Source organism: Amia ocellicauda, chromosome 13 (genome assembly GCF_036373705.1).
Source record: "Amia ocellicauda isolate fAmiCal2 chromosome 13, fAmiCal2.hap1, whole genome shotgun sequence".
NCBI lineage: Eukaryota > Metazoa > Chordata > Actinopteri > Amiiformes > Amiidae > Amia > Amia ocellicauda.
The window spans coordinates 30,084,758-30,109,728 of record NC_089862.1 but is presented as its reverse complement, the minus strand read 5'-3'; the positions used below and the strand labels follow the sequence as shown (position 1 = coordinate 30,109,728).

At 38.9% G+C, this 24,971-nt stretch overlaps 1 protein-coding gene across 1 annotated transcript in view; it reads right to left on the bottom strand.

The window, feature by feature from the left end:
* Positions 1 to 24,415, bottom strand: part of pax5 (paired box 5) — a 58,587-nt gene extending 34,172 nt beyond the window's left edge. Inside the window, exons 1-5 of the mRNA XM_066720578.1 lie at positions 24,164 to 24,415; positions 14,208 to 14,373; positions 10,249 to 10,446; positions 8,536 to 8,600; positions 6,606 to 6,725 (exon numbers count right to left, since the gene is read on the bottom strand). Coding sequence (XP_066576675.1) covers positions 6,606 to 6,725; positions 8,536 to 8,600; positions 10,249 to 10,446; positions 14,208 to 14,373; positions 24,164 to 24,206 — 592 coding nt within the window. The 5' untranslated portion in view covers positions 24,207 to 24,415. The remainder of the gene's footprint in view (positions 1 to 6,605; positions 6,726 to 8,535; positions 8,601 to 10,248; positions 10,447 to 14,207; positions 14,374 to 24,163) is intronic.
* Between the last annotated feature and the right edge of the window lie 556 nt (positions 24,416 to 24,971).

The window sequence follows — 24,971 nt, the reverse complement described above, 5'->3', positions numbered from 1 at the left end:
TATTGATCTCTGTATTTGGGTCTGTGGGAGGAATGCACAGTTTCTGCTCTTGGTGGAAAAAACGATACAAACTGCCTCTTTGTCAACAGTTATTATACGGAGATGGGTATTTCATGCACTCAGGGAAAATCTAAAGTGAGTAGTTGGGTTGGAGACTCGTTGAGGAGGCTCTGTAAGCTATCCCATTCATTACCAGGGAAGATTGTTTTTTGACTCTTGGGTGCTGTGGCTTCAAACTCATCTGAGACCTACACAATTCTGAGAAATGGCACAAAATCCCAAAAGAATTTAGTTGTGCTTAAAATCTATTAACGTGCTCGTATTGATATTGTTCCTGGAACACCTTTTTGAGGGTGTAAGGATGACCTCACAAGGATTACTCTATTCAGTGCTATCATGTTATGCACCACCATTGCCGTTGGAAAGACAAGTGTGCAAACGAGGGCAGCACTGATATGTCAGTAGCACTTGGTCATAAATTACACCTACCACACACGACCTATGCAATATCATTTAAAAGACCATTAGAGTTAAAATACCATTTTAGTTGTGGAACAGAATTATAACAGCATCTATATTTTGCCTACTATACCTTCCCAAAATTAAAACCTTAGTAAATTCCATGTTATTAATATATCACCCTGCAGTGCATGTTAACGTCGGGCAGTGGCTGGCGGAGGAAGCTGCTGGAGAGATTCACATTGATTTTACACGGATTAAAAATCGGCGACTCTGTCTCTGACTAATTTAGAAGCGTGGCCTGCTTTTGAGGGGGTCCTGTAAACGGGAGCCACTGGCCCCACTCTGCGGTAAACACAGCTTATCTTAGTGCCGCGGCTGCCGGACGGACCAGCCGGTGTGATTCTGTTTGCCTGCAGCTCTGTGTCAAGGCCCTGTGTTTCAAAATGCAATTTCAGACAGCTTTCCCTGCCCAGTCAGCCATGGGAATCCTGCAGCCGGGGACGGGTGTTCCGGCATTGCCCTTTAGTCCAGCGGCTAATGATAAATTAAGATTAGTATTAGAGTCTCTTTGAAATAACCCTGTAAAGCTGTGGCTTATGTCCTGATACAGTCCCATTCCGAGCAATTTAGTGTTTAATTATGGGACATATGCCCCCCCTTGCCCTATCCCCATTTGGTTCAGTTTAATAGGATGAAATCAAGCCAAAGTAGAGAGGTTAAATAGGTGAACATGCGGCACACCTGCCGTCCTGCTGAACTAGGATGTTTTCTTATCTTCCTGAGAGGGAGCCGATAGTCATTCGCAAATCCACCAAAAAAGCGTCAGTTCTCTCACGGGTCAGAGTCCTCACAGTACTAATGCTCTACGCCTTCTTGTGAAGTGATTCTGTAAGGGAGGGTGGTAAGTAAAATCAGTCATTGACGCTCAAGTCGTTGTGAAGTTTCCCCCCAAACATCCAGCCATGGTCACAGGCAACACTGGCTTGATGCTCCCTGCCTAACCCCCAGCGGAGGGCGACTCCATCACAAAGATCAGACAAGGATTCAAACCAATTTTGGCCACGTTAGTTGCCAGTCCCAAACAGCCAAAGCCTTGAAAGGTCTAGAGTATCATTGCAGGCTGAGTGACTCCTAGGAATTTAATAAGCATCACTCATCACTTATTAACACTTATATTATGCTCAAAATAGATTCCCTACCTTATTGCCCAAATCTGTTATGTGATTATCTGTGAAATGTGGAAACATCTCTATCTCTCACAGCAACTAAGCCCAAACTCTGAACTTCTCATTGCAATGCACAGTATACTGTTGTTGTATTTATCTGGTAAACAAAGTGTTTTTTGTGTTCTTCGTTGGTGTTTAAAAATTAAACTTTTTGTACCAATGACACCAATCCCCTGGGGTCAATGGAAACTCTTTCACATGCTACTACACATTTATAGGATTACATCTTATACGTTTAAAAATAAATGTATTTACAAAACTGTAAAAGAATCACAATGGATTCACAAATTGATACTCTTTTGCCAAGTCTGCCCTTTAATTAATTTTTTTTCTTTTACAAATCCCGCGAATTGTAATATGGGGTAATTCAAACCAAAAAAACACATAAATGAATTCTAATTCAGAAAAAGGAAACAAACTTTTTTTTTTAAATATAAAAGACAATGAAACCGTATTTTGCCCCCTTTTGTCCCACTGTGAAATGAAACGAAAGCCTTTGAGGAAAACAAACAGGCCTTGAACCAACGTCTGGCCCGCTTCAAGGTTAAAAAAGAAACAACTGGTTGGATTCCCTGCACTTGACATACATTACCATACTGAGCAGGGACGTTCCTGTGAGTCAGACTTCTAATGGATCCCCTTTTAATGCAGACGGCCCTGTGAATAGAGCCCGGACGAATGTGGTGGTTTGAAAAGGCCTGCTCCCTGAGAGATCAAAGCCCGGGCCACAGAGAAGAACATAAGCCTAAAAGAAGGATTGTCTGCCCCCTCCCTCCTCTAGCTTCCCTTTGCCCTTTCCTGCCTCCCTCCCTAGAAGTCCCTTTCACTTGCTTTGGGTCATTCATTGGGGATGGAGAAAGGGGAGGGGGTTCAAGGGAGGAGGAAGGGGATGGTTTAAAAAAAAAAATACACACAACCCCCACCCCTGGAAAAAAAAAACTTCATTATCTATTAATGAGCTCTCTTACAGAGGCTGAGCCAGGGGGTGACGAGGGGATCTTATTAATTTAAGACCCCCAAAAGGGCCGGCTGGCAAGCAGTGAGAGACAAAAGCGTCCCCTTTGCAGCGTTCGCCCCTCCCCAGTCACCTCAACAAGATCGCCCCATTCATCCCACTTCCCCTACTGTTTCAGTGCAGTCATTGTGGATGACAAAAGAGCCTTTCGTCTGCAGAGATTCCCTCCCGCCCACCTCGCAGCTGCCAGGACAAAACTGGGCTGCTGAGAACGGCCCTGCCCTTATGCCCTCTCTCTCGTGCCACAAGATTTGAAATTCAATCGCCGATTAATTTCACGCGGGAGACGCTGGGTGGCGCTGTGAAGATCTGGCCCAAGACATTCTTCTGTGGAGCCCTGGGTGGGTCAGGCCAGCAGACTCAAAAGTAATTAGTGTCAGTTGAAATCGGTTCAAGACTGAATAGGTCAGAACAAGTCAAGCTTAGTAGCCGGTTCAGTAAACACACGCTGTCTTAAAAAGCATTTCCGATTTAAAGAACAACAAATATTGCAGACCCTAGCCGCTTTTCTCGCAGTGCTTGCCACTGGTAGGGCTGGGACTAGAACCATTATATTTGGTCAATGTCAATGTCAATTTCCTGTATCAGATCAAAGCAAACCCCTGAGACAACAGTGCTTTTTTGTCAGATAATGGAGAGCAGAAAGGTGCAAACAGCAGCTTGTTTTTCAGTTTCAGTCAATATATTTATGTGCAATTTTCCAGTTACTAATACTACTGCTTTTATTATTATTATTATTATTATTATTATTATTATTATTACTTGAACGTAAATTGAATACAAAACTGAGGACTGAAAACTAAATAACAGCTAAGCAAATTCCTTTGAAAAGCATTTCCCCTTCACCTGTGACCCCATATCCCTCACTCTGTTTTTTTTAACCTTTTTCAATACCCCCCCTGCACACACACACACAACGCACATGCATTCTCTAGAGTAGTGAAAATACTGCCATCTAGCATTGGAAAAGCATTTCTTCAGGGTTCTCATAAATCTGTCAGAAACATTATGTTTTACTATTTTGACTAATCTATATTACACTGAATTCACACTGACAAAGGAAACAAGTTCAATTGTCTGTTCCTTTGCAGTGTCTTATACTCTTCCAAAGTACGGCTGTGACCGTTCTGTAACTGACACAAAAATCATGGACTCACGGCCCAGAAAGATGTAGATGACTTGATCATGTTCCTTCTGGAGGATGTACCTTTGAGAAATAGGTGGAAATGTACCAGGTTGATTCCCTATTCCACTTAGGTGAGTATAGACAGGTAGAATAACTTACAACACTATTTAAAAAGGAATGGGGCAAAAATGCCTGAAATATGTTTTGTTGTGTAGTGCAAAGGAAAAACCCCAGGGAATCATATTACAGTGACGCCTCTTAGCAAAACATTTACCAACCCTGACCTATTTCACTGTGCTATCTCCTCTCGCTTGGATCAGTCAGTTCAGATGCTCACAAAGGCAGAAATGGTTATCAGCCCAGCAAAAACAGTCTAGGCAGAAACTGCAAAAGAAACCCACAGAGCACCAGCAACAGGCTGTTCTGAAGGCAACACACGAAATGACAGAAAAAAACGCAGGATAGAAAATATATAAAACTTCCTCTGAAGTCTCTTCACATATCATGAAGTCCCAGCTCTGCTTTCACGTTCGTACAGCACCAGAGAGGGCAGCCTCATCAGCTGACCTCAGCGCGCTGCATGGTGTCAATTAAATATTAAAATCCGTTTAGGGCACTTTGTTTCTGATGCCGGGTCCATTAGCGCGTGTAACACTAATTACGGTAGCATTAATCAGTGTTGGCAGGCAATGGCTAATTGTTGCGCGATTACACTGCACTTAATGAAATTAACTGTACAATAGTTCACTTCTTCACACAACTCCAGCTAAAGTGGTACGCCATGCGAGCAGGAAAAGCAGCCAGAGAGGAAGCGAAGGATTACAGCATGTCCCTCTCTTAAACACCCTATAGAGCGCCGCGAGGAAGTGGTACCCCGCTGGAAATGAACATCTTTACAACAAATTCCCCGCGTCCTGTCCTCTAAAAGCCAGTGTTTTCCCATCCAATTATTAATTAACTACAATGCAGCAAGCTTCACTCGAAAGGAGTTATCTCAAAGCGCATACATTGCTTTAATGTGTGTGAATATTGGTTGGCTAAATATTAATAACAAATTAATAACAAGAAGAACAGAACTGTGTCCACTAACACATACAAGCATCATCCTAAATTAGACTCGTTTAATAGCCATTCTCTGGAAAGACTACAACATCAGCATGTACATATGTCTCCTGGCTCTGTTAAAGCATCAAAATACATTTCATTTGGGACGTGAGCCACATTTAAACCCAGGGATGTAAAGAAGAAGACTGCTAAGGCAACCCAACTTAAGAACATTCATTTATAGTAAAACAAATCTAACAAGAGAGTGTGAGAAAGAGAAAACAAATACAAATCCATTCCAGAGACAACAGGATTCTCCTTTTATATTTGATTCTCTTTGAAATCTATTCCAACCTGAGAGGTCACTGAGAGGGAGGGCCACATGTGCGTTTGTCCTCCTCTGGCTGGCATAGAGATAATGAAGCTAGCACTTTTCACTTGCAAAGATCCCTTTTCTTAAGGTCGTCTGCCCCTGACAGCTGCCTTGTGACACCAGCTAAAGCAACACATCTCCCACCGAAGACTGAACATCTGCTCCAGGCCCATTTACGGCAGGCATCTCAAGGTGGAATCGCTTTTTAATGCCGGCCCTGGATAAAGATGTTTGTTTTGCATACACGCTACAGGCTCCCTCTCTTCCTCCCTGTTGCTCGGCTGTCGATGGCCTGCTAGGTTAAAGACAAGACACATCTGTGGAGAGACGGGGCTGGGGAGCAGCGCGACGGAGACAAATTGGACGGCAGACAAACACGGCCAATGAGGTTTGTCTTTCACCGGAGGCTGTGCGTACAGGAGCCACAGGAATCTGCTGTTCCCTCCCGCGTGGTTCACCACATTGTGAACACTTGAAAAACACTTGTGTTTCTACAGTACACTGTATAATAAAGACTGGGGCGATAGCATGAATCACAGGGCTGCTAATCTACGAAACCAAGGCCAGGGTCTAAATGAGTGCCCGGGAGGAAGGCTACACTACAGAGAACTCTAACCACGAGTACGATCTCTCTTTATCTCACTGCAGCCTGTATTATCCACAACAGCAGAGAGCACAATGGCAGCTAGGAGGCTGCTAACATACAGTTCTTCATCTTTGTTTTTTGTGAGAGCAGAAGAGACTTACAAAGGTGATTTAGTCGTGTATTGAATATTACTGTGTGGTAAATACTCTTTGATGATTTATGGAACTGATGGGGTAATGGAGACAAGAACCCATCTGCTATTAAATAAATAGCACAGACAACTATTCATTTACTGTAAATATCCTGCCTGAGCTGTGAAAATTGAGAAATAATGACATTAGCCCTCTCACCTTTCGATAAATATTGAAGAGAAGTCTACAGCACTAATGATCTTTCGCCTTACCAATTTGGCAGGGGAGGAGGGACATTGTAAATCCAACTCCTGGCACGAGGGAGCATTGAATTGTCATAATATTCAGTGAGGGGCACTAAGCCACGCTCCCTGCATCCTTCTGTTTGGGTTGTTTTATTTCAACACAACAACACATTTGCATCTGCTAATGCTTCTACATACATACATACGTGATAAAGGGATGAAAAATATTCAAGTTCACAATAGAAACATTCCTCTAACCCAGCCATTCACCTTAAAAATGTGTATCTTCTTCCAGAATCAATGAAAACAAAAGGTCTTTGAATGACAATATTTAAGCAGGGAAAAGCACACAGGAGCTGTGTAAATGCACTGGCACAACTAACACCGGAAGACATACCTTCGTCCCTCTTGCGCTTGTTGGCGTCGGAGCTGATTCCCAGAATTCCACTGATGGAGTAGGAGGAGCCTGCCGAGTCGCTGGCCACCGACGACACCTGAGTCACTGACACGGTGGAGGCTGTGGAGACAAAACGCATCACTGGACACTCGCCACTTCACTGCCGGCCCCAGTAGCGGCCCTGTCCTCTGCAACCTCTTGTGGAATACATTACCCAGGGATTATGGAGGTCTGTTTTCAATATCAGCTGTTTGTCCCTTTGCCATGGCAGGTAGCATGGTAGCTTGGCTTATTGAGATGAATTCCCTACATTCTAGTTTGCATATGTAGCTCTTGAAGGATGCCTGTATTTCACCCCCTCTGCAAAACTGGAGACAATCGTGGTCTGGGCATGAACCACATCCTGAGATCAGAAGACATTTACTGAGACCCAGGGTTAGAGCTAACATTAGATGGATAGTTTACTATGGCGGCCCGTTAGATTTTTGGACCACAGTCCACTTCTTGGCAATATACAATCCATTGACTGTTAGATGACCTTTCCCCTTTCCAGTCTGTCTGATATCTATAACTAAGACTGATGTGAAAATTAATCTGTGAACCAAGCAGAGTATACATTTCATACAATTGTGTCTTGATGCTAAGTGGAAAGAAATTGTGCTTTTCAAAAACTATACTAATCGAGTTCTGATGGAGCCTGTTTTGACTCGCTATGGCCACTATGCAAAATATCCAGGCATTTCCACCATGTCACTCCAATCGAAGAATAATGTTTGTGCTTCAAAGGTAAAGATAAATCTCAGAGTGAACTATGGGTGCTCAAATGCTCCCAATATCCAGGCACTGCAGCCCACGGCAAACACAGTGAAAAGGCAAAAAAGAGTTGGTTAATGGAAGAAAAAACACATTCAAACCTACTTACAGACTAATGATGCGGAAAATGTAATGAATAAGTATCCTTTTTTCTTGATGTATTACTTTAATTATCTGATTTTTTTCTTAGATGGACTCGCCATTAGGGAGCTACTACCAATCTCTCCCCAACACGACACATCTTTTTTTTTTTCACTTCTGAATTTGAAATTTCAATTTTCTGGCTCATCATCAAAGCTATTTATCATAATAATCTTCAAAACTCAAAAACTCTTTAAGCCACATTTGTGAAATTAATTTCCATTACTAAAAGTCTCTGAGGCTGATAATGAAGGCACGGGAGGGAGCGTGCGCTGCGGTGCTAACCCAGCACGGCCTTCTGGGATTGTAAACCGACTGGTGGTGAGAAGGATAGCGTTTGCTATGCATTTTGAAGGAATTCACAGGAAATGTATATAACAGCTTTCAGACCATTTACAATCACAATAAGAAGCCACTGGATGGATTTGTGGTGAAAAGTCGCACAGCCAGGAGGTCCAGGTCTATGCATTAAAAATGGTATCACTTCTGAATACACTTTACATCCAAGTCATTGTCATCAGCCAGACAAACTCTATTATAGTACAGGGCACAGGACGGGGGATTCTTGCAGTGGCTGCTCTTAATCTCAGACCAAACTGGCCAGAAAAGCAGGGATGAAGTGAAATTGGCTATCCCATACTGAGAGGAGAAAGAGTACAAATATTTGATGATTCCCATTTGTAACACAGTATTTGCACTTTTCTACACTGTAGCAGTAACTTCTCAGTGACTTCAAACTCATTTAACAAACATTTGTTTTGTTTTTATAATAATAATAATAATAATAATAATAATAATAATAATAATACAAACAATAAAATACCACAACAAATTGGAATGTATAACATTTTTAAAGTAAAGCCAAAACATTTTGATGCACTATGCACCCTTTGAAAGGTCTTTTCTGTATGTTTCTCTCACTGAGCTAGCCTGAATGTGTATAAATGAACTAGTAAAATGAGAAATGGCGGCTCACCTATGCTGTGAGTGGAGGCAGAAACTTGCTGGTTGGGGGGCTGCTGTACCTTTGTCCTGATGATCCTGGAGTCCCCAGTGTTCACAGAAGAAAAGACAGAGAACCTGTTATTCACCATATTGAGGGAACTACTCACCAAGTCTTCACTAAAAGAAACTATTACTGTAAATTGCAGGTTTAAATCCAATAGAACGCTTGGCATAATTATTCTAACTGGTTTATGTGCACATGGTTCAAAGAAGACCTTTCGAAGAAAACCTAGGTATCTTTAATATCATCAGCACATTGGTATTGGTATTTCACTGGCTTATTGGTACTTGTTGCACTGTGCCGAAGAATGGCCACACACCTTTTTGAGACCTTTGACGTCTTTTAATTATGCTGTAACATGAAGAAAAACATGAAGTAGTCAAAGTAGTACAGTAGAAGTTTTTCTAAAGTAAATAACAATACATACAAAGACTAAAGACATTTGTAACCAAATCCAAATGGTGACCTGGACAGCCTCTCACAGTATCTGCCCAAGGATTTTTTTAATTAAAAATTGATATAAGCATCAAAGCCCCAACATGATTGTGAATGCCACCTTGTGTGCTGTTTTTGCCAGGCACTCAAGCAGAGACAGTCTAATTGAGTGGCATGAATCAGACACACGTTTAGATTACAACTGCAGGATCACACCAGCGAGTTTCATCTTTCATTCACAACCAGAATTTGGGGGCACAATTAATCTATAGCACCACTCAGTGGAACATTTGGAAAAATATGTTGCGTGCAAGACTGGGGGTTCAGCCAATGATCCGGTACAGAGGAAGATGCCATGTCAACCGGGCTGAATGAGCATGGCTGCTGAAGACAAAAGACAGGGCCTCGTCTGTTAACAGGAGTCACCTGCTGGGGGAGCTCGTTACACAGACCACAACGTGTTGTAGTCTATCAGTTTCCCTGCTCCGTACAAGCAGAGCATCAGGTGTGCATTGTGAGCACTAAGAGGAGCTGTGTGTGTCCACAAACTGCAAAGGAAATCAACAGAGCAATTCTCGCTGGCTCTGGGTGATGGCAGCCTGACATGAACACCGGCCCCACACATGACTGCTTGACTGATCATGCGGTTCGCACAGGTGCATGCGCGGGCTGCCTGTGATGGGCTTCAATTGTACACACTGTGTCGAGCCCGCAACGGGCTTTATTCATAAATATGTTGAGCGCACAGCAGTTTTCATACAACTACACATTCGTTGGCGTCTCCTTTTTCCATTCGTGTCCCTCTGGAATGGCATATATGCACGTTGGTTTTACGGAGAAAGTAATTGATAAGAGATTGGGGGAATGGTAGGACAGCAGGTTCCTCTATTCCATGTAGGCCGGAGACCTCAGAGATCAGTACTCAGATTAGCTTTTTTGTTAGTGGTCAAAACCCATCGTTGATAGAAACGTTTTGCTTCACAAACCTGTATTTAAAGTCAGTGTAATAGTGAACTGATATAAATGTAGCAATGGATAACAGGAACAGAAAAGGGACATTTTGTTATTGCTTATTATTATTTGTTTGTTTAGAAAAATATACTTGATTATTATTTGCAATTAGAAATGAATGAAGGGCATTTTCTTCCCTGGAGCAAATGGCTTTGAAAGTCACGCTGTAAATGTATAGTGTCTGCTCTCTTTTAAGTCGTACAAACTCTTGAAGCTCAGGTGAAAGAAACTTCTTACCTGTTAATGGAGCTGACACTGGGCACTGTGTCATTGTCACACACTCTCTCAGCCAACAGTCTGTCCCTGATCTCCCAGGCAAACATGGTAGGATTTTGGCGTTTGTACTCAGCGATTTTATCAACAACTTTGGGTGTAGCAACCTTTGGTTTGGATCCTCCGATGACTCCTGGCTTAATGCTTCCCGTCTCATAGTACCTGCATGCATCACAGAAGAGGAAGTAAGATCTTGCCAGGGATTTACGGCATTTTGCAAGGTGCATTCAAGTAAATGTGTTAAGCAGTGGCTTGTTCATTCAGACATTTCTAAAATCTATTGCTTCTGACTCAACTTAGAAGAAGTAGTGTGTGTGGCAAGCTCCAGTCGGCACAGAGGGAGTAAGGCACCGAGAAACGATTATTGCAGACAGGTGGAACTACTCATTTAATTGCAATTTTATAGGCTGACACCACCATAATACCAACCGTTGTTCTTAGTTATTTAGAGTTTGTACTTGGGTATCTGCCCTGAGCTAGGTTCCCTGCCCTCCTCCTACACTGAGAGTTGGCACTGGTCTTGACTTGGCATCGAACTGAGCATGACGGGGAGGCAGCGCCCGCTGTCAGTGTGCTTTCGACACTACATTGTTCCCCAGCGCAGTGCCCTCTGTGGGGAGGCTTGTACACTGGCAGCTAGCCTAGTCACCCCCTCTCCTCCCCCCCAGCCCCCGGCAGGCTGTGACTGGGGAAGCCCCGACTGAGAGGACGGCAAGTACCCTGGCTGCTGCCCAACTTCCTGCTGGTCTCAACTCTCAGAGGATGAGCTGGAGGTAGTGAGGCTCCAGGCAGGGTCTACTGGAGAAACGTCGCTCACAGACAAATGGAAAACAAACAACACAAACACCTGTGGGAGTCTCCAAAGGCATGCCTTAACTCAACGAAAAAGGTACACTTTTAAGAGGCTGGCATTTCAGAAGCCCTGTTATACAGAGATGCCCCTCCAGGCCAGAGAGCCACAAAAAGCCTCTGCTTGAAAGGGGAACTCCTCGAGCCCCCACTCTTCTCACCCACCAGCACCACCAGAAAGAAAGGCACACGCATAGGTCAAATCCCCAGCCCTCACTCCCCGCTGCACAGACAAGAACAAACATAAAGGACAAAGATAAACTAACACGGAGAAAATCCAAATGTCAATGTATTGTATATTCTATCATGTATGACAAGAAGCCAAAGCCAGTGATGAGATGTCTTTTTGGTGCCAAAGGAGAAATGTCAGCTCAGCCACATGCTAGATCCTGATCAATTTTGTAAAATCTTTAAACAGATAATTACAAAACTTTCCAAGGTTGGGGAACTAATTAAATCAAATTAAACTTACTTTCCTTCATTTTTTAGGGATGCAAAAGAGCAGATACAAATAAATCCCAATAGCAAGAGACCATAACTAATGTCTTGTTTGTCAGTAACACATTTGTAGATTGATTCTTACTGTATTTTTACACATTTGCATGTGTAACTCTGAAACCATTTCAGTCTCAATTTTCAAAAGCTTTCAAAAGCTAAATGAAAGCCAAGCACAACTTTCTAATTTTCTGTGCAAGGTTCAGTGATCTCATGCCCTCCCATGGCCTTGGCCTTTCAGTTTTACTTTTAAATCAATAATTATAACTCTCCATTGCAGGAAAGGCAAGCCACACAACATCTGCCTTTACTAGCATCTGCAAAGTCATAAGGGTTTTGCAGCGTCTACTGTAGTCAGTTATTGTCAGCAGTAGCAAACATAGAGCTTTGTCCAACCAGTCAAAACTGTAATGTCATAAAGGCAAATTCACTTTATCTATAATCTATGCGGTTAAATGTATGAAAGGCTGTGACTGCAGTAACACAAATTGAAACGGTCCCCAGGTAATAAACATGTAATTACCACACTGGAATTCCAACTTGACTGCTTTAATACAAGACAAAAAGCAGCACATTTAATGACTCAGTGGGAAACTCTTAAATGTATCAATGAAAGGCATTAGGACTCAATCTGTAACATTACCAGTTAGAAACAACGTGGAGAACATGAAATGAAACTGAAAGCTGTGAAAAATGAACCAGTCACGGTGAGAATGAAGAATAAAAGCTTTCCGAGACAAAATGGAAAAACACATTCTTAATATAACCTCCTCCTACTCTGTCACCTTTACCCTTTCAAATCGCTTTTATTTTCACCAAATATGTTACCAATTTAATTTTGATGCGGATGCCTTGATGAATTTTCCCTTTGTGTAATTTTCATTGGAGCTTTAGAGAAGACACCGTGGGAGGGACTTGCAAGACCTTTGCATTTACAGCAGAGAGAAAGAAAAGTACACCTCACTGGAAAGCTTGAATGGGGCTAACTACACTGTACATGAAATCCTGATCGCTAAATATGGCTGCATCCACAAGAGGTGAAAAGGAGGCAATATGTCTGTTTGCTGTTTGTTGATATATGCAGACAAAAAATTTAATACATTATGATTCAGAGGCCAGGCAAAGGGGGTTTAAAATTGCCTGCACAGAACCTCCTCTTTTCCCACATCCTTTATAGCAACTTTTTAAGATTTTCAGCATCTTGTACAGAATTCATGAATAGCAGTGGATTTAACCTCACGAGTGAAATAAAAACAAACAATTGTGATCACACCACCTAATTTGAGATTCACCAGGGAAGAGAGAAATCAAATCACATGACACGTTCGAGTGTGTCCTACTGCCCTCCATCTGCTCCACTGGGTAGCAGAGCATGCAACAGTGTGCCAAGCTGTAAACAGCAACCCCTGTCACTCACGTCTCAGCAACCAACACCGCAACACACTCGCACCATCCCACCTCCCTTCTCCTCACCTCTCTAACCACTGGCTCGCTCTGGGCCAGGAACAGCAGGGAACTCCCACCAAGAGATCGTTAGGATTTTAAAATACCGATTCAGATTTTCCCTGTTCCCAGGATTATTTTTTTCTGGATATAATGGTTACCTTATATAGTGTTCCTAACAGCGCTTGTTAGATTAGCCTTGCCTAAGCTAATATAGTTACATAAATCAATATTTGTGGACTTAAAAACATGGAAAAATCACAATGAAACAAATTTCCTTTAATTCTAAATGTCCAGATGAAAGACTGATTTCATACTTTGGCAAAATTATTCAGACTAGTGTATAATTTCTGCTACATTCTGCTACATACCCAAATACTTTTGTCACTGTATATACCAAACTAATGTTGTCAATTTACAAAGAATTTAGGGGCATAATAATAATAATAATAATAATAATAATAATAATAATAATAATATACTAATAATACACTGATTAACATGGTTAACATACGTGTAATGCTGTGTACAGAAAATAAAGAATATCACAAGCAAGTTGAGAGGAAAATACCATTTAAACTAGATTTTCAATTAAAGTATTAAAGAATAAAAATACTATCAAAATTCGAGGCATAATAAACTACTAGTTGTTTTGTTTGCTTTTATTTGGGCGATCAAAAACACACCTGCTTGTTAACAAGGGATTTGAAAGCATTCGCCCACCACCGTAGGAAAGGATTCACATGTTACCGATGACCATTAGGAACGACACTCACTTGTGAAAACTACGCAGGACCCGTCTTCACATCTGTAAGGACTGCCACAGCCAGGGCATTAATCACCCAGTCATACAACACATCAGAGGACTAACACACTCCCACACACGCTGAGGGAAATGTAACAACACTGAGGAAGATGTGAAAGACGTTCTTGATAACTGAAATTACAACACTCTGTATTACACATAAGCACACGTATATAATGTCATTTCAGTGCTGTGGACACACAGCTCTGTCAGTCCTGCCTTGAGGCTGTGCTGTGTGTGAGGGGTTGTGTGATTTCCACACTGTGCTCTGGCTTGTGTTACCCAGCCGTGGCTAAGGGCAGCTTGTGTGGGAGGGGTCGCCTCTTCTTACCTGCCCAGGATCTTGCTGACGCAGCCGTGGCTGACTCGCAGCTGCCGGGAGATGTCACAGGGCCGCACCCCCTGGTGTGCCAGCTCCACGATGCGTTGGCGCACTACGTCCGGCAGCGGGCGCCCGTTCACAAACACCCCCCCCAGCTGGTTCACTCCGCCGTGTCCTGGAACGACAAGTAGCGGGGGAGACAGTGAGCCATGGCCTCGAGGATGCCCACCTCTCTAAACACCACACTGGCCCTGGCCGCACTCACATCCACGGCCGGGGCCAATGTCCGGTCTCACCACAGCAGACAAGGGCACTGTCAATTATTGCCGTTAGCCACAGCAGGCTACACACACTCTCTACGGTGCGGGAGGTTCAATTACCGCCATTCGCCACACCGCACTAACCAGACTCCTTCAGTAAATGTCATTTAATAGGCCACCATGGCCGAGCTTGCATTCAGCAACAAATACGAATCGCTTCCCACTGTAATTAATGCCGCTCTGCCTTAACTGCCGAACACTGGCATGTGGTGTTGAGTTAGTTGTTCTTCCAGGTAGGTTTTAGTGCGGAGCTGAGTGATACAATGAGAGCAGTAGAAGGGAAGAAGAAAAGAAAAATGTCAGTGCTTTTTATTCCCTCGTAAATAACAAGCCCAATGACTATGAAAAATCTTGCCCGCTGAACACCAAGGCCTGATTTAATTTTATTTTGATTTGCTGCCGCCTTTGATTTGACGCTTTTAATTATCATTACAAGTGGAAAGATCAACTCACACTGGTTACCAGTAAACCATCAGTTAATTGAGTAGTTTTTTATTTAACCCCTCAAGTGTGTTCCACAGAGAATGAGGTTAACAGGGATAAATCCTGCATAAAGACAGATTTAGCTGAACCAGTTAGATTTTAAAAAGTATAATTCAACCAAACAGAATACATTCCTTATGTTTTCAACATATTATTCAACATATATATTAGCATTATAGAAATCAACACGTCAGTATTGCTTTTCAGGTGTCATTGAGATTTATCTTTTTTGTTTTCACAGTGACTTTTGATAGTGTGTCAATACTGTAGAGCCCTAATAAAGACAGAGGTATTGCAACATGGTGCCAAGGACATTTTTAAATTATTTTAAATGTATAATTTAAATTTCCATTATGATTTAAACTCCAGTTACATATACACCCACAGACATCGTTCAAAATTATGGGGACATCTGAATATTTTACAGAAAAAATAATAAAGAATCAGCACTGTTGAACTATACTAAAATGCTTTACGTTGCTTAAAAGAAAATGCAGAGGAAATGTTTGCTGAAATGATACTGTAAAGTGTCTTTGGAAGCAGTGTTTTGCCATCTATGCTGTCCATTCAATCCTAATCATCTCCCAAAGAATATTGCTAATTGCAATCTTATGTTTCATTATTCTGTCATGCTGATCCCATAACATTACAATGGAGTACATATGGCAAATATTGTATTGAAATGTCTTTTAACTTACAAATTACTTTACTGAAGGTTTGGCATTGGGTTAAAAAAATCTAATGATACTGCTCCTTTACAAATGTGTCTTCTGATTTCACAGGTACACGAACAACAAAAAATGAAAACAATTAAGCAACGGTTTATGCTACCACAGTTCACTACAGGTCCCACACACTGTCTGGAAACCTTTGCCTTGCTTTCCTTTGGAATCTATGATGTTCGAACATGTTATCAGTCCTCAATGCTTTTCTCAATAGATAATTTGAGCTGCCTTAATGGGTAAGTGATTATTCTAGGTTTTTCCTTATTTCTATTTTCAGTTGTAAAGTGCACAAAGGTTCAAACTACACTGCACTCCATTATATTGGATATACAATCAAATAATCTATACATCATATATAAACCACTTGTGCATGGTAATCTCTTACTGAAACGCTGCTAAGAAAGGAAAACCATACTCAGTATAACAGTGGACCTGCATCTAACTGGCGCATCCCATGAAACATCAATCCCTTATAAAAGTCATATTTTTAATTAATGGCGTACAGGCCATAATCAACACAGCGAGCAAAAAGGCAGAATAAATTAAAGGAGAAAACAGACTACTACAAATTACTCCTAATATGTTCTTGAATTATTTCCATTTCATATAAAATCCTGGCATATCAAATTAAAAAGCAGAGAGGTGTCTTTGAGAATATAGTATGATGAGCCAGGATGAGGCTTGAAAACCTTTGATTGGATGAGGAAACTGTGAAACAGGCCTAGAAATGCCACAAAAACAGAGACTGGTCTAGATAACACTGATTATTTTAGCTATTGTTTCCCAGAGGAAACAATATGTGAAAAAACACGGTGAGATGAAATGTTTTTGCATATGGTAAAAAGAGGAATTTGTACCTACAACCAGACTATAGTTAAGTTAGAAGTAAGAAAAAATATCCATCGTTTTTGAGAATGCATTTTCATCCAGTTCAGTCGTTTATTATTGTTCTTTCTTTATTATATTTCAATTTGATTTCCAAGTGACCCTCAAGTAGGGTAAAATAATAATAATCAAATAGGTGGGCAAAAATAAAGCTTTCTGCTTTCAACAGTCCTCTGCTGATTCTTTATTAAAAGACAAACTATGCAGTTCAAAATCTTCATATAGTCACAAGCATGTCTCACAAATCTGGCCACACATTAGCTTTAATTAATTAGACGTCCACTAATTTAAGTTATTATGAAGTGGGCAGCAGCTCTTATTTCCCTCTATGAACTCAGTCCAAGCATGGATTTATGTTCAATGCCCCTAGTGGTGATTTTCACATGACTCTCACTCGAGAACTTGCTTTTTAGCGTGAAAGTACATTGTTAGTGTTTCACATAATTTTTTTTAATTTTTTTTGTTAGTTATTTTAGATTATAAATTATATTAAGGAAAAAAATGTATGCCTGGATAAACATATGATAAAAACAGGGAAAAGTAAAAATGATTATTTAGCAACTGGCCACTTTGCTCTCAAGTGAAATAGATCATTTCAATTTCAACTAAGGCTATATATTCATACAAATTAATAATAATAATAATAATAATAATAATAATAATAATAATAATTTAAACTACAAAAAATACAAAAATATATTTCCCTTAAAGAAAAAAGAAAAACACAGAAATGTAGTGAATCAGATCTGTGAATTCCATTTAAAAGGCAGCCACTTGTTTTCTTTGCAAAACCTTAAAAATATATATTATTTTACCTAGATTTAGAAAAAGGAATCCATTAACATTTATAAATTATAATAATAATGATAATAATAATAATGCACACGCCCTCCGACCACATAGCTTATCACACTGCCGAATTAAACTCATGCATCAGCTCCTAGCCTACTGCCAATCACCTCCAGCAAACCTGCAAAGTTCCTTCCACTCTGCACACCCGCAGATCCTGTCTGCACCCCGGCAGCCCTTCATTTGCACTTTTTTTTATTTATTTCTTGCTGCTGTTTCTCAGCCAAGGAGAAGAGAAAAAGAAACTTATCTGTGTTTACTTAATACCATATATCTAAATAGAAAAACATTTTATTATGTTCATACAAAGTAGTCCTTATTACACATAACTTAAACCTAGCTGTGAATGCTACAGTCTGGAAGAAATAATGAACACAGACACAGAAGCACTAGTTAATCCAGTTATTTGGGGATATTAACATATTGATTGCTTCTCTAAAAAAAAAAGAGGGGAAAAAAGTGTAATCTTAGCTTTGGGGTTGATGGTTTTTAAATACCGCCTTGGGGATTTTGAGCAAAATCTCTCTGATTTTGCTATCTGCAATAAAACCTTCCATTTGTATTCAGAATTTTGTTGTTGCTTTCTTAAAGCATTTGGCTTCAACACGGCCTTGTTTTTTGTATGTTGTGTATTTAAGGAGGGGATAGTCTACTTCCTCTCTTCCTATGTTTACTTCATTAATTCTACCAGAAAAAGAGCCTCCTCCATTTTAAACAACAGTAAACCAAAAATGAGAAATTAAGAAAGAACGAAAAAATGGACCAACATTTTTCATCTGGATGAAACATATATCATCAAGAAAAAACTAAACAAAAAGAGAATAGCTACTTGCTGATCATATTGAAAATGGCTGGTCAGCTATGTGAAGCCTACAAAACTCTCCTTCTTGACATTTCTGCCCAAATGAACTATATCTAATCAATAAGGAAAGGTTGCATTTTCTAAGCCAAAGATTTTCTAATGATCTGAGTCATCACACTCCCTGAAATGCTGCTGACAGATCCAGATGCAATGAAAATCTCATGTGAAGAATAGGGTTGTGATATTTCTGTGTATATGTATGCCTGCTTATCATCTGGATTAGCAGGAAGAGTATATCTAGAATTTATCAGACACTGCATGTGTTGTAAATTCTGCTATTTAGCTCTGCAAGCATCTGCTTATTTAGCTTTGTGTGGGAAATAGCCTTTGTACGTAACTGTGTTGCATGTATTGACATGTTAGATACCTTTATATATCAGAACTGTCTACAACAAGAAGTATTTCATATACAATAAAATCACAATACAATATTTCATCCCCAAATGTTTCTGTTTTGGCATAATATTCTCTGAAGCATATGTGATTTTGTTTTTATTAATGTACTCTTCTAAGTAGTTTTTTTAATGGGATTCTCTGCAGAACAGGACCCCTCTATAAATCAGCCATTGAAATGGTGTCAGTCCATTAGGAATAGTTCAGTGTCAAGATCGTATGACTTTGTAAATCATGCATCCTACGTGAATACAATGAAAACATAATAAAATACAAAACAATGCTACAAAATTAAGAGATTTGTTATACTTCTATTTTAACGCATTGCACACAAATGCTTTTAGAATCATTATAAAGGCTTTCAGGTTTCGACAAGACAAACTGCATTACAGGTTTAATCATACACGCATCACACACACCTACACGCATGCCTGAATGTACTGTATTTTTGTTCATTATACTAAAATGTGGTTCATGTTGGGATTGCATTATTTTGCAAAGTCATATATTATGCTGAAGATGACAAATTATATATTCGAATTGACTTATCAAGTTATTGCCATGTGCCCATCTTGTGAACCGAAGGTAACAGAGTATTCTGATAGTGCAGACAGTGTAACAGTACTTTAGCAGCATGGTCGTGTGGGGCACATCTAATATCAGTCACAGCAGGCATATGCTGTTATCTATGAGTAAACTTTGTATATATAGAAAAAAGAGAATGATTGACCTTCTTACACTTTATACAGATTGATTGATTTATGTCCTTCTTTAGACAGTTATTTATCAACACCAAAAGGTGTATTGTAATATAGTAATACAGTAAGTTTCACTAGCATTAACGCCTCTATTCAGTTCAATCCATTGCAGTTTTGCCATCACTCAGTTTCTATTTTTATTAAACTGAGCGCTTTTGCATGGTGAGCACCTTCTAAAAGCTCTGCATTCACTGATACTTATTTGAATACTTGATATTTTTTATTTGCCATGACTTCAAAATATTTTCAGCCACGAGTCATGAAGTCATGGAGAAATGATTTGCTAACAATGTGTACAAAGTAGTTCCAGGGTTCTTTTTATTATTATTATTATTATTATTATTATTATTATTATTATTATTATTATTATTATTATTATCTATTGCTTTTAATTTCTGTATCGATTCGCAGCAGCTGTGTATTTAGTTTATACCTTTACTGCGGAAAGATTTAATAAAACTAACAGGAAAGTGTTTCAGCTTAAACTAACACAAAATCTAATGTATAATATTCTGGACTGCTGTGCCAATGTGCATTTAAATGTATTTATTTTAAAATGATAGACAGTCAGGCAAGTAGGCAAAGAGAGATGCTTAGATAGATAGATAGATAGATAGATAGATAGATAGATAGATAGATAGATAGATAGATAGATAGATAGATAGATAGATAGATAGATAGACAGAAAGAAAGATTGTAGTATATTCTCAAATTGTAATACACACTGTTTTGTGGACCAATCTAATTAAATAAAATGTAAATGCAAGGACTTCATATTAGATATTTATCCAGTAGTAATTCAGAATGTGGTGTGTTTCTTTTTCGTTTCTTTTGTATTACTTTGTGAAATAAACTACTAGTAGTGCAAAGCTTCTGGTAGGGAGGAAACCACATGTACCTTCAAAGATACCAGGAGAGTACAGTGTTTAGCCACAGCTGAAATAAGGCACAACGTACGACGTCCATTTACAAGTATCTCACTGAGCTTGGCGTGGGGTGGATTGGGGGGCCGCGGGGGTGGATTTTATTTTATTTTCGTTTTACACTAAAGGCCAAGTTACTTATCCAACACGATATCTTGTGTCTGTGATTATTTGGGGCCTAATTCCAGAATAAATACAATGCTACTCTACTTAATGCTGAAATACAAAAAAAACATGATGCTCTTCCATCCATAAAATCACCTCTGTTAGGCGACTCTCTTCCTTGGCGGTGTTTTATCTCTGGTCACAAGCTGTTATGGCTGTAAATGGGTCACGGACTTGCTTCATATTAATAATTGAAAAACTGAAAAACCTATAGGCTACCTAACACATTTCGATGAACTTTGCAATGTAATGAAAACATGGTGTCAACATGTTTTTCCTGTTTAATTTTCATCGCTATGCATATGCAGTGAGTTGCGTTATATTGATATAACAATTCCAAACATAATTGTTCCACAGGCATACATTACGAGTCCGCAACCTGCAACGCATAACACATGTTTTGATTTCTTCTATTAGATTTAAATAAGTATTTAAATAGACAATCAGTTATTTCAAATGTCTAATATATATCAACAACAATTAACATACACGTATTGACAATTAAGATCTAAAATGGAATGGATAATTATAATCATCATCATCATCATCATCATAATTCTTACTGTTACATACAGTAGGTTAATTGGGATTCGATAAAAAGACTAGACGATATATCGAAAGGACTGTTTGATTTTTTTTTAATTAGTGTTGGTCTGTGAAGTTTAAATAAAGGACAAAAAGATGGCTTTGTTTCTCAATTTTCTGCTGTAGTAGAGATTCAATTATAACTTTAAATATGTAAGTCATGTAAGTCATGATGTGCTAAACTTACAAAAAAAAACATAATCGTCGATTTCCATTCGTCTAACTGCTTTAACACTGTCTTTGTTTTAATCCGGATTAATAAAGTGTAAAGGAAAAATATAAGAAAAAAGCGTAGCGCATAACCACACAAAAAAGCGTGTGTGAGTGTGTGCCTGTGTTTTTGCATATATATATACATTAGCACTTTAAATTAAATATATATTTAATCTTTAATATATATACTTATGTATAAGTGATATGGCTTGTTCCTTTATTCTATTTAATTTAAAATAATATATATATATATATATATATATATATATATATATATATATATATATATATATATATATATATAATTTTAAAATGTGTTGAAAGTTGTTGGTGTTACAAAGTTGCAAACCAGTAACAATAATCATAATTATAAACATAATAATATACAGTGGAAAATGGCAACAATTGTTTGTTTTTTTCATCGCCAATACAAAAAAAGATTGGTGTGTATGGGAAAGATATTGTCATTAATTTCCTTTCCTGATTATCCTTTTCGTGTTGGTGAAACTCTCGTTTAATATGGCTTCTGCACCTTTAAGGCAAGACCAAACACCCATATGAGGGTTTTATACTGTGGTGGAATAATCTCTCTCTGTTTTGAACATACTATTCCATATTAAAGTAACACTGGCTAAAATACATGTAATAAAATACAGATGTCACACGGGGATATTGTCCTTCTTGATTTACGTGTCTTGTTTCCACTCTCAGTTTTATTTTGACTGTAATATTGCATACATGCGAATAGGCTTCAGAGCAAATACTAAGCTGCTGTAACCCTTAATAGTGGCTCTCGATTTGGTTTCCACGCATTAAGAGCTCGACTGTTTCCTATTTTTGTAAAATTAAAAATACAATGTTTATATGCAATTGTTTTAGAGAAAATTAAGACTTAAATCAATCAGGAGAAAATATCGTTTAGAGTCCCTAACAGTTCCAACAAATATTCAAAGCAGGCAAATGGGTGCGCATGTTGGATCACACACAGTTACACACTTACACACACTAACGCACTGATTAGGCTATATATGTAGACATGTGGAATCGAGAAAGTTACAAGACATTGGTGAAATGCAGGCATATCTATAAATATGAATACATTGTATGCCCTTTATATTTGGAAGCAGGACTGCGGAATGATTGCTATTCACTTTAATCAACACGATATATAATCATATTATTTGCTTGAGTAGAAACTGTAAAATATGAACATCCCCGAGATCATACACTGGCTTCTGAATTGTGGCCATCAATTACTGAAAACATGACTTAACCAGGAATCTTCATTAGAAAAAAAAAATCCAGCTCATAATATAAACATACACTTATTAAATGGACAGGAGACGTAATAGGTTATTTGGAGGGAGGGGTAAAATACATGTTATCCTATAGTAATATTGTATTCCAAGTAATATAAATCAAAAGTCAATCCACTGAATCCCTTCATTAAACGACCACGTTATCTAATCGAAGATCATTTAAAACCAGCTAGGAAATCATGTATTTAAAATCACTAATCGTCCCTAATCGTTGTTGCCATTTTCTTCTGCATTTCTTTATTTCGCATGTTTTGTCTCACTCTTTTAGATTTTGCCCGTTGGTTTTAAACCTCTCCTCCAGGTTGATATATTGTAACCTGTGTGTTATGACTTTAAATCAGTGCTTTGATATTTGAAAAGGCTGAACTTAAAAGGAAATGTGATTAGTTCTAGCTTTTCGAAATCTGTATGTCTAATCCAGCGTTTAACTCACCGTGAGAGGAGATGTCATTTCACATAACGCCGTGTGAATGGACAAATCTGCCCCAACTCTCTCAAGCACATCAAATCTCGGGAAACACATTTTACACACAAACCGTGTTAACTAAAACAACTCCCTGCTGTATATGTGAGTGTCGGTGTGTGTGTGTGTGTGTGTGTGTGTATATATATATATATATATATATATATATATATATATATATATATATATACACACACACACACGCACACTTACATTTAAGATTGTGTGTATGCTCTGTTAGTACAAATGTGTTCATTGTAACACAAGACTGAGTATGTTGTGTTGTTTTATTCACACTGTTTGTGTTGAATACAGATTGTTCTCCTAATATTTTAACACAGCTGCTGTGTTACAATTAACATACAGAAATGTGTTGTCTGTAATCACACTCATTAATGTGTAAAAACAAGAGTGTAGGGAGAGGTGTTAATACTGATCCTTCATTTTTTTTATTTTTAAGAAAGTCTCAGGTATATCGCAAAAAAAATCTATTTCTTCTATTTTCCACAAAAATAAGAAAAAGTTTATGCGAGGCCAGCAAGGCAAACGTGATTGGAAAAAGTAACAGAAATAAATTGATTAAGGTGTAAAAACCTACAATCCTAAACGAGGACTGCTTTTTATATTTCCTTTTAAAAAGCAACTTATTCCAACTCCATGCGGCCGCTTATCTGTTCACATTAGCTGTTCAACTGTATACATCATGTTGACTAAGACGTATGTTAGGCAAATATACAAGTACATAAACACACACACACATACATGTATACCCCTAACGAAATTTGATATCATGAAGCTGATTGAGCGTAATGAGATTTTAACCTTGTACCCATGTTCGTTGCATAGGAGGTCAAGTTCATTGTTGCTTTGTTGTACTCGGTGGCTCGTAGATGGTACCCAAAGGCTTTCGGACAACATGAGCTCCTGTCACAAGAATAGTACACTTTAACAGCATCATGACTATATATACAGGCATGTATAGTGTCCTAAATTCCCCTTAAATGAAGAAGCAGCCTACTTACTATGCATTGCTGCAAACGGGTCGTGCTTACAGTGTATTTCCATCGGAGAAGTCTTTTGCTCGGATAGCAACCCTTCAGTTGGGATATAAACTCCTTGCCACTACCTTCTGCTAGTAACTGTGCCCTCCGTATGCCTTATACAAAAATGAGATTGAAAAAAAAACAAAGAAGGGAGGAAAGAATGAAAGCAAGAAAGAAAGAAAAACTAAGAAATTCTTCCCGTTTTGTGCTGATCTTTCAGGGTCCCAAACAGTGAAATTATGTCAAACTCCCTTTGGTATTCAAAGTGAAGTAAAAATAGACTAATAGTAATAAATCTTACAAGACAATTTGTAAAATTTGAAAAATAAATAACACAGAAGTATCATCTCAATTATAGTGAAATTGGTTGATTGGAAAATGCTCTCCTTTACCGAAACTGTCTATAATAACACGGGCACCATTTCCTTATCGTGGTCTCGTAATCTTGTGCCGTTGCTATTGTCCAAAACAGGCCCGCAGAAGTTGTTGAAATCCCATGGATATGTCCATATTGATTGTTTCTTTTGTATATCTATATTTATATTTCGAAAAGAAGCCTAAAATGTTTAAATAAATAGACTAATTTCAGTAATGGATTGGGATTCTCCTCCCTCCTGAGCCCAACGATATCCTCGCCGTCTCTGATGCCGTGCTGATGGGAAACGACCTGTAAATGTGAATGTGGATAAAACTGTAGTATTTAAGAGAAATCTGAGAAAACTACTCCTGGCGAGCTTTCCTTGTAAATCTTTATCAAATGACCGTTTCCATTTTAAGGTTTGTTTTA